This window comes from Haplochromis burtoni, unplaced genomic scaffold (genome assembly GCF_018398535.1).
Source record: "Haplochromis burtoni strain Fernald_Lab_line unplaced genomic scaffold, NCSU_Asbu1 Contig_310, whole genome shotgun sequence".
Classification (NCBI taxonomy): Eukaryota; Metazoa; Chordata; class Actinopteri; order Cichliformes; family Cichlidae; genus Haplochromis; species Haplochromis burtoni.
This window is the reverse complement of record NW_024582671.1, coordinates 336,512-351,041: the sequence shown is the minus strand read 5'-3', so window position 1 is coordinate 351,041 and position 14,530 is coordinate 336,512. Positions and strand designations below refer to the sequence as shown.

The 14,530-nt window shown below is 49.5% G+C and overlaps 1 protein-coding gene across 5 annotated transcripts in view; it reads right to left on the bottom strand.

Annotated features, from left to right (window-relative positions):
• The window catches only part of LOC102289652 (metabotropic glutamate receptor 7), a 176,723-nt gene that overhangs the window by 78,129 nt on the left and 84,064 nt on the right, over positions 1–14,530 (bottom strand). For all 5 annotated transcript variants that reach the window (XM_042228191.1, XM_042228188.1, XM_042228187.1 and 2 more), the window contains exons 4-5: positions 14,238–14,392; positions 3,378–3,515 (exon numbers count right to left, since the gene is read on the bottom strand). In XM_042228191.1, coding sequence (XP_042084125.1) covers positions 3,378–3,515; positions 14,238–14,392 — 293 coding nt within the window. The remainder of the gene's footprint in view (positions 1–3,377; positions 3,516–14,237; positions 14,393–14,530) is intronic.

The window sequence follows — 14,530 nt, the reverse complement described above, 5'->3', positions numbered from 1 at the left end:
ACAGCTGAGTTGTGATCTAAAGTCGGACTGTAGTCATTTCTACAAGAGAAGAATCCTCCTCATCCAAAGGAGCTCTGTCACCTCAGGATGAAATCATATGAAGCAGATGTCACATTCATTTTCATGCTCTGTAATTCGCCTCCCTGCAGTTTGAGTAAGTGGGTTAATAACACAAATAATTGCCCTAGTTGTGGTAGCAACACCATGTTTGGAGGCACTTAAAAAACTGGTTCCCGGGAGGAAGCGTCCTGGTGTGCATCATCTCAGTTTTAAGAAGACATCAGTGAAAGAAGAAAACAGCCAAATGTGTCATTAAAGGAACTGTTTTAAAGGAGAGATTTCACAGTTAATGAGCGCTTCTGCAGCTCAGCTCAGCTTCTGCTTCTGTATCTCACTGCAATATTTATAACATAATAAAGCAACACACAGTTTAAAATTATGGGTGAAAATATCCTGTTTCTAAATAAATAAATGAGGAAAAACCTCCAAGATTAAATTTCCTCTTGATAAAAAAAACCTCAATAATTCTTATATTTGCTGGAAAGTTATGAGGAGAAAAAATTATTCAATTTTTAGTAAAAAATTCATTTTTATGAAAGAGGAAAAATAGACGACTGAGTTTCTTTACACAATAACTTCAGACTTTAATGTTTTTCTCATGCTGTAATAAACTTTTGATTTATTTAATGTGGGACATAAAACGACTGCATGCAAGTTAAAAAGACAAAAGAGTCAACATGATTCATTACCAATGTGAATTATTAAAACTTCATTTTGTAATACAGCAAAAAATTATGGACAATAAAAATGAAAAAAATAAATAAACACATTTTAAATGAGAGTAAAGAAACGAGATAAATAAAAAATTAAGTCGAATGTTTAATTCTACAACATGAAGGTAAAAAGTCAAAATGATCAGAACTTCGACTTTTGCTCTGAGATCAAATAATTAAAGCTGACGAGGAAATGATGGAAAACTTCATTTACAACAGATTCAGGTCTCCGTGGATCTGATGGGTGCAGACTATAACCTGGAGCACCGCCATGTTTGTCCTGGATTCCTGGAATCCCGCTCCTTAAATTTGACCTCTTAATCTCCAACAGCTGCCAAGATGAACAAATTAAACGGCACAAAGTATCCTCTCATGACTCATTTCCTCCCCGCCGACATCGAGGCCATAAACGCCGTCGGTGTGACAAACGTCTGACTGTAAAGTGAGGAAACTTGCTGCTGCGTGTGGCAGCAGGACGTCCGGCATGAGCGCTAATCAGCTCCTGTGTGATGCTCTCATACAGTCTGTGGATGCTGATGGATGGATATCCAAGCATCAGCTGATAACTTATTGCTCCGCCCTCTCGTCCAAATATGTACATAAGGTCAATTCACCACGGCATCGACCGAACACGCTCATGTCAACGCTTCAAAACAAACCTGAGCTGCTGCCTGACAGAAGCCCCACCCACATGCTCTCAATACCTGCAGTTTGGAGGAGCAGCCAAACTAAAGGGGGTGGAGCTAAAACGCCTTGTTTCAGACAGAGGAAGAAGTGAGGAGCTGCATTGGGGGTCAGTGTCACATAAAGAAAGATTATTTCCAGCTGTGAGTCATGCAAAGCTGCTCTGGAGGAGAACTCACACACACACACACATAGAGACACACACAGACTCACACACACACACAGACAGACTCACACAGACTCACAGACAGACTCACACACACCAGCAGCTCGTCCTCTCTGACGTGGTCACATACAGGAAGTGACGCTCCCGTGTTGGTGTAGTGTTCCTGTCGGAGTCATGTGACAGGAGTGGATGGTCTCGGCCGGGAGGCGGTCCCCGCCTGCGAGCGGAGGTTCAGTTCTGGAGCTGATCCGAGCGCGTGTGACAGTCAGTGTGGCGGCGAGATCCGAGCGCGTGTGACAGTCAGTGTGGCGGCGAGCAGCAGATTAAGTGAACGTTCGTCTGTGAGTGTTTGTGTAGTTCTTTAAATATCAGCAGAGCGGGAAATGAAACAGGAACGCAACGAGGCGGAGAGGGGAAGAAAAGTAAGTCAGACAAGATAATGTGTTCTCCCGAGGCTGCGATCAATACGCCTAATAGAACGGGTTCATTAGCGTTCAGGGCCTGCTCGCACCATCATACCGGGTCACTGTCGGCGAGGCGTTATCGATCGTGGTCCAGAGCGGCTCCTGAGGTGCTGGTTAGCATTGCAGACGCAGCAAAGCTTCCCCAGAGAAAAGCTACGAGTCGATGAGCGACAGAGTTCATCAGATTAAGGAGTCCAATCACGGCACGGCCCAGTAGCGAGACACACCCACGCTGTTCCCGAGGTACGCAGCGTTAGCCTCGATGTCGGTGGGTCTCTTCACTCGTCTTACTCCTGCTTTCATCTACCGTATCGCCCCGGCTCTCTGATCTCTGCACACCTTTACCTTCATGTACGCCACAACCACGTCTCCACAGACCGCCACGCCGGTCCCTCACGCCGCCACCTCACCTGGGCCACAGTGAGCCCTACATACTGTTTACTTGAATTATCCAAATCTATGTGCTACATGTATATAGTGCCAGGTCCTCCTGCAGTCACCATCCATCCTTATTCCAACACCCTCACACCTATAAATGTGTGCGTGCACATGCTCCAAGCTTCATCAGACTACAGTGTGTTTGCACCAGGACCTGCACAGGTGTGAGAGGCTGTGCTGTAGCACTTTACTGCTGCGGTTCTGTGGGAACGCCGTGGGAACGCCAGCTTTAACGTTCCAAAACAAGCATGACCTAACCTTCCAGAGATTGCCAGCTACGAAATAACCACTTACTGACCAATCAAATCTGTGGAAAATAACACAAACCCAGGAACGTTCGCTGTCTGTCCCGTGAATGACTCGGATACTCTGACGATCTGCTGCGTGAGGCTGATTCTCCAGCTTTACCTCGAAGCTCTCACCATCAGCCAGCGCTCTGCTTCAGTTCTTCCACCCAAAGCCGGAACACAAAACGAGGAGTAACTCTCAGATCTGCGGCTGCTTCATTAGTCGTGCTTTCTGTTCTAAAATCAGACACGTGGTGGGATCAACCCCACGTGGGAGCTTTGTAAAACGAGTGGGCGAGTCTCCGAACCCTCCCGAGACATTTTCACAACAATTGTACACGGCGTTAGAAATAAAAATCAGCGGGTAGCTAAACCCAGCATCTGTGACCGCGCGGTGACGGATGAGGGTCCAGACCTGCTGTCGCACAGAAGAAGTGAAAATGGAGCCTCCAACAAACAAACGAGTAATGGGGACTGGCTGCTCTCCACCTGTCCCGGGTGGGTGTGGTTTCATTTATTGTGTATCCACACACACCTGCAGTAAACAAACGGCGCCAGCGCTCACCTGTGCACTTCCTGCTGCTCTCGTCCTTCTTGGAGGAGCTCATCAGTTTGCAGTTGAAGTTCTCCTCCCAGTACTCGGCAAACCACACGTTCCTCCTGTTGTTCTCCAGAGTCCGCGAAGTGAAGTAGGCATCGAACCCTGAAAGACATCCGGCAGCAGGTCGGAAAACAAAACAGAGGTTGATTCATTAGGCGGCGACAGCCCGGAGCACTCGAGCACGAAGACTCAGAGCAAACAGGACGTGTTTCCTAATGTATGTGAGTGTTTATCTGCTCATCTGCGCTGCATTTTAATCAGGCCTTTATGTAATCCATCTAAAGTGCTGTCAGAGGGGAGTTCTTCAGGAAACACTTCATTCTGCTGCTGTCGAGGAAAACAACAGGAACAACTCGACAGCTCAGGATGGAGCTAATGTAGATAAAGAAAGTACCCGTCAAAGATTCTTTCCACAACTTCCTGCCAGTTTAAAGAGCTCACAACGTTGTGTAACGCTGCCCGAACACACGCCAAGACCGCAGCAACAACAAAACCCTCACATATGGTAATAACATTCCTGGCAGGGAAGGGAATTCCACCGGGATGAATAGAAACGGAGCTGCGGATCACCAGAAATAGCTCCAACCGTGTAACCTTTGCACGAATCACAAAGGCCCCGAGAGCCGAGGAGGGTGGTGCGTAGGTTTCTAATCGCATAAGCAAATTAAGAGATTATCACTGAAAAACAAGAAACGGGTCAAAAACAGAATTTTATTCATATACTGACAAAATAATCCGAATAACAACCACCTGACATCACAACAGGTGCTGTGACAGGAAGCTGGCAGCACGTTTATCATCCATGCGTGCGACCTGTTCGTGCATCTGCTGCTGGAATTCTTCCGATGAGAGCGCGCCACAACAACACACAACAACACACAACAACACACAACAACACACAACAACACAACGTGGGCAGGTGCGGAATGCACTCCACGCTCCTGGAGGCTGAGAGGGCGTGGCACTGACCATGTGCACCGAAGACGGCGACATGTCGCTAACCATCGCTAGCCGTGAGCCAAGCGGTGGAGAAACGGGATAACGCATACACAGGCACCTTCAAAGTAAAAGCTGTTCATCGATGCTTCAACAATACATTTCAAAAGGTGCAACACTTACTTTGAAGGCAAAGCTTTTTTTTAGCACCCGTGTTTTTAGTTTCTCGACGTAGTGAACAGCTGCTGCGTGTTTGCAGACAAGCTGGCGTTTCCTGTGACGCATGCATGCTAACACTAAGATATGCAACGGGGTAAAACGTCTGCAGACCAGTGGAGTCAGATTTCATTCGTCTCTCTGCTGGTGGCTTTGTCTCCACCGCTCACAGCCCGACACTCACCGGAAACGGAGTGATAAGGAGACGAGTCCTTTATCTAAAAAAGTGCACTTAATCATCTCCTGCTTCCCATAAGAGCCGCCTTCACTCCGCGCTCGCCGTCCGTCACCAATACCGCTCAGACGTCCTTGGCAGGTGACGCATTCATTGTAATAATTCCTGACAGCCTGGGATTAGGGTCGTGACCTCTGCAGGTCTGTGAGGCGGGCTGTGAGGCCATCCTGACACAACAGAATCAGACTTACACATTAGTCATTACAAAGATGTATTTGAAATAATATTAAAATGAAAACATTAAATATAAATATATAAAACATAAGTATTTACAGAGGCTTACAGTGGAAGAGCCTCAGGGAGAAGCTGCTGCCTCGTCAGAAAACTACTGACTGCTAGAATGAAGGGCTTTGGCTGGACCCGCCCCTTTGACCTAGGTCAGAGCATCACGTCACCAGGCTCCTGATTGGTTGTTGTGGCGCGACTTGGCGCTGGGAGTTCAGATTTTTCCAACTCGAGCGGTAGACGCGATAAGCGCAAATGCACAAAATGCAACACAAAAACTGCAGCGCATATTTTACTTCGCGCTTCAAACGTGTCAGTCGCCCTACTTGGTCGCGCGGATCAGGCAGAAAAGCGTTTTCGCGACGCAGATCTGCTTCTGAGGTTTCGCTTCGTCGCGCTCCTCCATTGACATGTAAACCTGACGCTCTGGTCGCGTTCGGCGTGAACGCACCGTGACACCGTATCTGCGCCATACCGTCCCCATGCCTGCTCGTTTCTGCATGACTGCAGCAGTTCGTGGTTTCACACATCATGTGACTCTTTCGGCAGATAACGAAAGTAAACACACCTGAGCCAGGTGATCGGAGCTCGGCTCTCTGGGATCAGTTGTACGTTTTGGTTTCATATTTTTGGCCACTAGGGGTCGCCGAACACGAGCGTGCCTGCACAGAGCGTCCAGGAAAGCGAGTTTTTCTCCCGTGGGCCTGGATGTGGACGCGCTCTCTGCAGCTCTGCAGACGTCCAGCATCAGTCAGTGAAATCACTTGAAGTCCTGCGTCTGCACACTGTGACGGATGGAGGATTTTCTCCTCGCTGCGACTGAAGCTTTGAGCCTGGAAGCTCAAAGTAGGACAGCCGTGATGGCGACTCTCAGGGTATCTGACTGACAGGCACTTGGAGTCTCTGCGAGCTGCAGAGGGACAGCTGTGCCGTCTATTTCAAGAAGTCTGCTTTTCCATTGTTGAAACGATGAATAATGAATGTAAACAGAAAGGATTCAGAAGTTTGTGCTTCAAATAAGAAACTGAGAAGCAAAACAGGAAATGAGGAGATGCTGGAGGCGGGATTTACTGGTGAGAGGAGAGATGTTAACAGAAGCTGCCTGAGAATTCGCCTGATTTTGCTTCGGTCCGTCAGTCTGACAGCAGCACCGCGGTGTCGGACACACGGGGAGACGCTTCAGAGATTTGTTGTTGTTGCTCTTGTTCAGATTTTCTGGGTCACAGACTTCACTGACAGCTCGATGTACGGCGTGTCCGGCTGCGTGACGCGTCATCCCACCAATTTACAGTCGCTGGCGTGACTGAGTCACGCTGCTTTTTCCTTTTTTATGGCTCGTTTTGTTTTTGACATCGAAACAAAGCAGCACTCAGACCCTCAAACACACGTCGCTGTAACAGAGACGCTGATGCGGCGCTTATGAAATCAAGGAAAAATCAGATAAATGCTCCCTCAAACGCATCATTAGACTCAGACTTTCTCCCTCGCCACGTCTGCCTCGTGTGCTCGGCAGGTCGGGCAGATGTTTTCTGGGAGTTTGTTTCTGGAAACCGGAAAGAGCGAGGAGTGCAGCGAGCAGCTAACACATGCACATTTATGCCATATTTTAACATCAGTTTGCTCAGCAGTTCTCCAGCACGGGCCTGAGAGCGGGTTAATGAGCAGCCTGTACGCATGCTGCAGGCGGTGGTCTCCACACACCAGGGGGCGCTGCTGCACACAGGGGTCCGGCTGAAGCTCATTTAAATGTATGAGAAACTGCAGGAGCTCATTTGTGCCGCGCACTCGGTAAACAGCTCCAGGTCAGCGTTTCTTTCCTGAGTTTTGGACTTTTTGGATAATTTTATCAAACGATGTGAAGCAGCCTGCAGCAGACACGCGGGCGTTTCTTACCCGACCTGGACGTCCCTGGTACGACCGAGTCACGTTCGAGCTAAAGGCACCTGTGCAGGTAAAGCAGCAGCAAAACTCTCGGATCTGAAAAACCAAGCTCCAAAACCTGCAGCTCACCTAAAAGGTGAGTCAGGTGAGACTTCCTGAGCCCTAGTGGACATTAGAGGAACTGCAGCTTTGGTGTTTCAGCGCTGCTTCGTGTTTAAACGAGAAGCTCGGACCCCAACTACGCCGCTAATAACAGGATCACTGTTGCTGACAGTCCTGCGCTGCTGCGCTTCCTCTCAGGCATCACGTAGCAACAGCACATGCAGGAGAGCCAGGAGGGAGTCTGACTCGCTGCTGCGGAGCCATCGATTGGACAACATTGAGCCGGACTGTGTCCACTGCACACGCTCACTCTCTGCCACACAAATAATACAGCTTTTTAACCACGCCCCTCTGACTCCTCCATTGCGCTCACCTGCCACGAGGCACAAGGATCAGCAGGAACCCCGTCGGCCTGAACACTTCGGTGTGTCACACCTGTCCTCTCGCAGGTAAAACCACACGAAGCGGCCATCAGCGTGTGCGTGCGGCTCAGACGGTGTCACTCCAGGAGGCGGAGCCTGCTGCTGATCTCGGACCATGGACAGGTGCATCTTTGTATTCTGGATGTTACTTAGTCAGCAGGCTGGTTCCTGCCATTTTTTATCTACAGTCTGTGGTCATTTGGATCCATGAATATTGAACGTCACGCACTCGCCGTGTGTGAACTGCAGTCTGTGTTTTCTGCTGCCCTTCCTCTTTAAAATTTTCCAAGCATGTATTTCTTGTGCAGGAGCAAAGACGTGAACGCTTTAACCCTCGACATCCGACCAGGAGGTCTGAACTGAGAGGCTTCTGTCATATTCCAGGCAGGCGGTCTGTGGACACCCGGTCGGAACAACCCAGAAACTATCGTAACGGCCATCGAACCGCGTCTTTGTTACATACTGAGGAGCTTCACTGGGTACAGCGAGGTCACGAAACGTCGTCTTTATGGGGAAAGTTCAGACTGAAACTAAAGAAGCTGATCAGGTGCGAAAAGAAACGAGGGCTGAGACACAGGAAGACAAAGCTACGGTGAAGTCAATCAAAGAGCAAGACAGGACGAACTCAAACAGAACTCCACACAGGAAGTAACCTTCAAAATAAAACAGGGACATAAAAGCAAAGCAGAAACCAATACAGACTAACACTGACTTCATAATTAAGTAGAGATGACATTTGAAATTATTTGCTTTTAACCTCAAATACGCAGATTTTGGAGTTTGGATCAAGGCCTGAAAAGAGAACCAAAACCTGACGCATGAAAACTCAGAGAAGTCTCTGCAGCGGAGCCACGACGCTGCAAGGAAACCAGGTCCTGTGGGGGAGTTAGACACGTGTCATTCAACGGCATCTAACAGGAGGGAAGACGGATGCTGGGAAACAAGCCAGACCCCCCAAGCGATGAAGGCCGGAGGACCTGAGACAATAACTACAAACACAGCAGTTAATGGCGCCTGTCAGACGCTGCTGAGGGCAGCAAATAACACCGCAAGACGCAAAACAATCACACAAAGATCTAAACTTCACAATAAAACAGGAAGTGAAGCCAGAGGGAACAAACTCTGAGACGATAAAGGGATGCAGAGAAGTAAAAATCCAGAAATCCATATTCAGAAAAACACACAGAACAGGAAGTTCCAACCCCGCCTCTGAGCCCAAGCTCACTGACCAATCAGGAGCTGGGATTCTGACGCTGTGTCCTCCGGGCTCGCTGTCAGCTCATAAAATCCTCTCAGCTGAAACATCTTTGTCTTTGTGTGTCTGGTTAAACGACGTCAGCGTGTGGTATTTGTAGTATTTGGTGCTCCGCAGAGGCTCGGTGCTGATGCGCACGCCTCCCTGCAGCAGCGTGCATTTCTTCTCTGGGCTCAGTCTTCTGTAATCTCACATGAACAACAACAAGTGTGCTGTTAGTGCACAAAATCATCCAGAAAGCACAAAGAAGACAAACAAGCCGAGGCCACAGCTCCCTCTGCAGCCAAGCTCCAGCTCTAATGGCCTAAATGAAAACAGGGTGCCAGCGGCTTGAGTCGCCGCCAAAACCGCTGCCGGGGCAACAGAGAAATGACAATTAGCGCCCTTACTTAGCCGCGCCTCGAGTGGGAAAAACAATTGGAAAAAGTAGTTTAATGCCCTTATTTAAGATAAGACTAATCCTTAATGTGAAAGGAAAGCAGCGGCGTGAGAGGTGGAGGGCAGAGCACACGGCACAACCAGACTGACTGCAGGCGTCAGTGGAGCTGCTTTCAACAACAAGAGGCTCCATCCACCAAATCCTCCATGAAGCAGGTCGATTTGTGGGTTGGGACAATTACAGCCTGACTGCGAGACACGGCCTGGTTTCCACATCCTCGGTGGGAAGCTGCTGACCGCTGCTCCAGTGTTTCCCATCAGATCCAGTAAAACAAAGTAGCAGCTGAACTGACTTTCATTTCAGTGTTGGTGGGACGAAATCATGATGAGCAGCATCCAGACGAGCATTTGCAATAACAAAAGCATGTCTTAGCACATGCATATCCATGTGCAACACAGATAATAACGTTTCATTCAAAAGGTGGATATTTTCTCTAAATGCAGCAGGCGGGTGGTGTGGTGGGTGGAGAGACTGGAGACGAACGTTGGTGTGAAGCAGGAGAAAGGATGCTTAGCCTGATCAGTGTCAGCGGCTAAACATCTCCTCCTCCCATCTCTTTGCCGTTTGTCAGATTAGTGTTTCGTCTGCGAGCAAAGCCGCAGGAATGGGCTGTGACGGGCTGCCACAGAGCATCCCGCTGACTGAGGAGTCCAGGAAACAGACACGGAGGCAGCGCAGCCACAGACTCGGCCTGCAGTGGGACCAGTCCCTGCAGAGTCAGGCTGTGCTGTCCTGGGCTCAACCCACTCACATTATAGTTCCTGCTTAATCTCAACAGCGTGCAGTGCAGTCAGGATCACTTAATATGGATATAATAACTTTTAGCATGCACATGAGTTATTTCTGTAGGAACAGAGGAGCTCTTGTCAGTGCTGGTGATGCTGTGGTCGGGTTCTCGGTTGTTGCACGTTTCTGCTGCACCGTCTTTGTGTTTTTGCAGCTTTTGCACACTTGCTCTTTATGTAGTCCTGTGTTATTGTCTGTCATAGCACCGCGGGCTCGCTTCACTGTGTACTGTACCACTGGCTTGACTTGATTTTTCTGGATGTTTGATATCTTCACAGAAAACGAGATCTTGGATAGAAGAGTGAGTTTGCTTCTGAGGGAGGCTGGCCTCTCCTTTAGAGAGGGCGAGAGGTGCTCAGAGAAGAGCTGCTGCTCCTCCACATCAAAGGGAGGCTTGAAGGCGTTTCAGGCGTCTGATTAGGACCTCTAATAATGAGGCGTCCCAGGTATCTCTAAAATAAGATCGCCGTCTCTAAACACTAAAAACCATGCACGTAACAGCTCAGCCATGATGACACTCGGAGACTAAAATCTGTTGTAAAGTGCATCGTCACAGCTCTTTTACTTCGTGTTCTGTGTTAGTTACTTCATCTTTGCAGTATTGATTGATCAAATATTACACCTGCCTCTGTTTTCAATTCAATTTTATTTATATAGCGCCAAATCACAACAAAAGCGCCATTTGTGTGACGCTGCGCTCGCAGTTATTTCCTGCGTTTGGCGGTGTGAGGGAGGACATCCGTCTTGGCGGATGCTGATCATGTTTTAAACATGGAGTCAGATTAAAATCCGCATCCTCCTCTCTCTGGCGCACACATGGGCACGCTGGAGCCGGCAGCTCTTCAAACAAAGAGGCTGGAGCTGGAGAGCAGTGGGAGGGTGGAGGAGGTGGAGGAGTTGGAGGGAGGCTCCTCGCTGCTTCATTTCCTCTCTTGCAGTTAGACCTCTGTCTCCTGGACTGCACAGAGCTGCTTCATGCCTCCTCGGTTCAGTGACTCCCTGAAGCCTCCGTTTCCTGTCCGTGACTCCGCCTCCCTGCTGAGATCCAGACATCCAAGTGACGGTCTGGTGGCGAACAGGCCCAATTGTCAGTTCACAGCAATAAGAACTGAACTTTACCTGTTCAGGTGGGAAACACTGAATGCGTCACCTGCAGATTTTTGCAGACTCGGCGGCTTGGCCAGTTTTCCAGTGTGACATTAAAAGGCTCAGATTTGTGGATTAGAAGCTGTAACTGAGTTTGGGAAGTGGATCCATCCCGGCTGGAGAAGCAGACTCAGCAGGCATCTTCTGTCACGGGGAAACTTCACAGCCTGCAGCTTAATTCTACCCCATCTTCAACTTTCTCTTCTGCTTCGCCTTTGTTCCCGACGTGTTTTCACTAAAACCTTTTCTTCTCCACACCCCCCCTCTGTCTCGCTTCCTCTCTTGGGTTCAGTCTCAGCAATTATCGGGCACAGTAAGCAGGGCTGCGTTCAGGCTCGCAGCGCCACGTTTCACATGAAAATAGCTGGATTTATTTTCTCAGACCTGAAAAGACAATAAATCAAAGCCAAGCTGACCTCCTCCGTCCGGGATCCGAAACACAGACTTGGCTGCAGATTTGAAATGAGGTCTTGATTTATTCATAATCAGCCTCAGTGTCTTTAACATGTATGCGATATCAGCCAGTGTGACAGGGAAGGCCGCAGAGGGACAGCGTGCGCAGCAAAGCGATGTCTGCATAAATGAGGACGGCTCCTGTCACTGCACACATTTGTCTGGACAAGTCTATATGTCGGACAGAGGCCTGCGTTAAAATCATGCAGACGTAACCTATCAGAGCACAGAAACAGGAACAAGCACGTCGTTTCTTAAATGTTTCAGTCGCTCACAGACGGCAGGAAACCGTCTGTGAGCCAAGGACAGACGAGAACAGACGGGCAGCGACGCCATGATCTACACGTCTGTGCAGCTGGACCTGAAGCAGCATCAACGCGTCCAACTGAGACGCCCAGACCTCCCTCTCCTCAGCACCTCCTGCATCTCCCTGCAGCCGTCTCCTTCAATGCAGAGGAGCAGCATCTACTCTAAACTCCCCCTGAGTGACGGCGCTCCTCACACTGAGGCGTTATTCACGGGCCGCAGGTGAGGGCAGGCGTGCCGATCAGTAAGTCGACGCTCACCAGTGTGCAGGTGGGATCAGATGACCCCATCTGTTCCCGACCCTCAGACACGTAGACTCTTCCACTTGAGGCAGAAACTCATCGCTGACACAAAAACCAGCCTTTTCCAGCCGAGAGCCGCCGCCGCCTCAGCCGATTCCCACTCAGCTGCGAGCCAGCCACGAGTTGGAGGTCAGCGCTCGATGAAACCAGGATTGAATCATCCGCAAAAAACAAAGACAAGAGGTCAGTGAAGCATGCGCCCTCTGCCGCCTGGCTGCTCCGAGAGCTCTGCACCTCAACGCCCTGCCGGGACCTTAGTGCCCGACTTACTGTCTGCCAGCGCGAGCCCTCACAAAAGGACCGATTCTGACGGAGCCCCGGATAACCCGGAGAGGGTGAACACGTCACCGTCCATCCATGCACGCTGGCCTGCATGCCTCCGTTTGGAGTTAATGTCGCAGTATAACAATGAAGCCAGCTCTGAGACTTGTAGAAGGACTTTGAGAGTCATAATCTCCGGAGTTTGAGTATTATTGGTGAGGCTGAGTCGTCCTCAGAGCTCAGCCCGAACACACAGGCTCAGCGGGTGATGTAAACGCTGCTCTCAGAGCACACTTCACAGGCAGCCGCTGATGAGGTTTGTGCAGAAGGTTAATCTGGCTGTGACTCTCATCATAAAGCTAAATTTCTCCCCATCACCCCGTCTCTTCCTGCTCCTCGCGGCGTGCCCTCTGGTGTAATGGGTCTGATGCCCTTAAACCTGACTCACCCCGCCCCTCGTTACGCTGCAGTGCTCTCTGCGAGTGCCTTTATGCTCAGAAAACCCCCATTTCCATAAATCAGTCATCAGAGCGCAGAATTTATGAGCGCAGCACCTCCCGTCAGATCCGAGGTGACAGCCCGAGTCTGCTCGGCTCGTGTTTGGCAGCAGAAAAAAGGTCAGAGCGACGTTACGCGAGCAGAAACGCTGCTTCCGTTCGCCTCCTGACAGAAGTATTAGTGCAGCGAGAACAAAAGAACAAAGAGCTCAGGCTTTATTTGAAGTCAGAGCGTTGAAGTGGCACCACAACCCGCCGCCGTATATCCCCGTCACCATCTGTGTTTGACACGACAGCCGCGCTCGCCGCCGTCTGTAGTTGCGACGCGCGCTGTAATCTAAACGCTGTCATCAGCGCCGATGAGGAGGTCGGCCGCGGTCTCGTTACGTTTCCTCTGATCTGCGGTTTCAGCGTGGTTACGATGGCGGCGCTTCTCTGCGTGTCACACCTCTGAAGAGAGTTCAGAAAAACACTCTGGCACAAAGGAAGAGGTCGGGATTTTCAAAATAAGTTCGCTTTGTGACCTGCGAGTCACAGAAACACAAACATGTTTTAGTTTTGACTCAGTGACACTAATTATATCTCAAACAAACCGTCTGCTTAAAGGTTTCATTCAGCTTTAATTAATCAAACTGTGGAGAGTAAAAGCAAACGTGTCCTTGGATACGGTGTTTAAGGTTAACTGTGAGCGGCGTGTCCGTGTACATCAAACCTGAGACTTTTTATTAGCGTCTCAAACTGACAGAATAAAACAATTCAAACTGCGACAGAGTAACTACAGCCAGCCTCAGCCGACTCCTGCAGACGGCGACTTTATTGGGCTTAAAAAAGATCATCGCTGTGACATCAGAGGAAATACAGGAAGTGAAATCATTTTTATGCCAACACAACACATTTGAAACTTTCTATAAAAGTGAAAAGTATGAACGTCTTTGGACTGCAGCTCTGCATCAACACGTTTGTCGTCATGTCTTTAAAATCATTACAGAGAACGTTTTCACGACTTTCAGGCCGCAGTGAAACTTTATTCGTCTGACAGGAAGTAAGAGCAGCAGAGGTCTTTAGTAAAGCTCTCCGTGCTGATAGAAGCAGAATAATGACGACAAAATATTCATCATCAAAAGAGTCCTGAGCAATCTGGTGTCACTGCAAACCCAGAAACGCGAGACGACGAGCGTTCCCGACGCGATTGAGTTTTCTGAAGTTCTGCTTAGTCAGGCAGACGTGGAGGAAAAAGAGCGAGCGGCGAGGACAGAAAACCAAGTTCTCCTTTCCTTCATGTAGCAGCGAGCTGATGAACTTTACACTCACATATTCTCATAAAGACGAGCAACGTGAAACCATAAGCGGCGAGGGACTTACCGCTGATGGTGGCCCTCTTCGGCAGGATGGTGATGGCTCCCACCGCGGCGTCCTCCAGGTGCTGGATGGGACTGTTTTTGGCGCCCCAGCTGTCGGAGCCGATCCACAGGAAATGACCCACTTGGTCCGCTCGCTTACTGGCGTTCAGGATGCCCCTGCGTGAGAAAGCAGTCACAGACCCCACCCACACTTTAGCTTCCACATCAGTTTACCTGCAGAGGTTTATGTCCTGGACCAACAGGGTCACTAGAGAGCCTAACCTGTCATTACCCACCAACCTGCTGCATCTACAG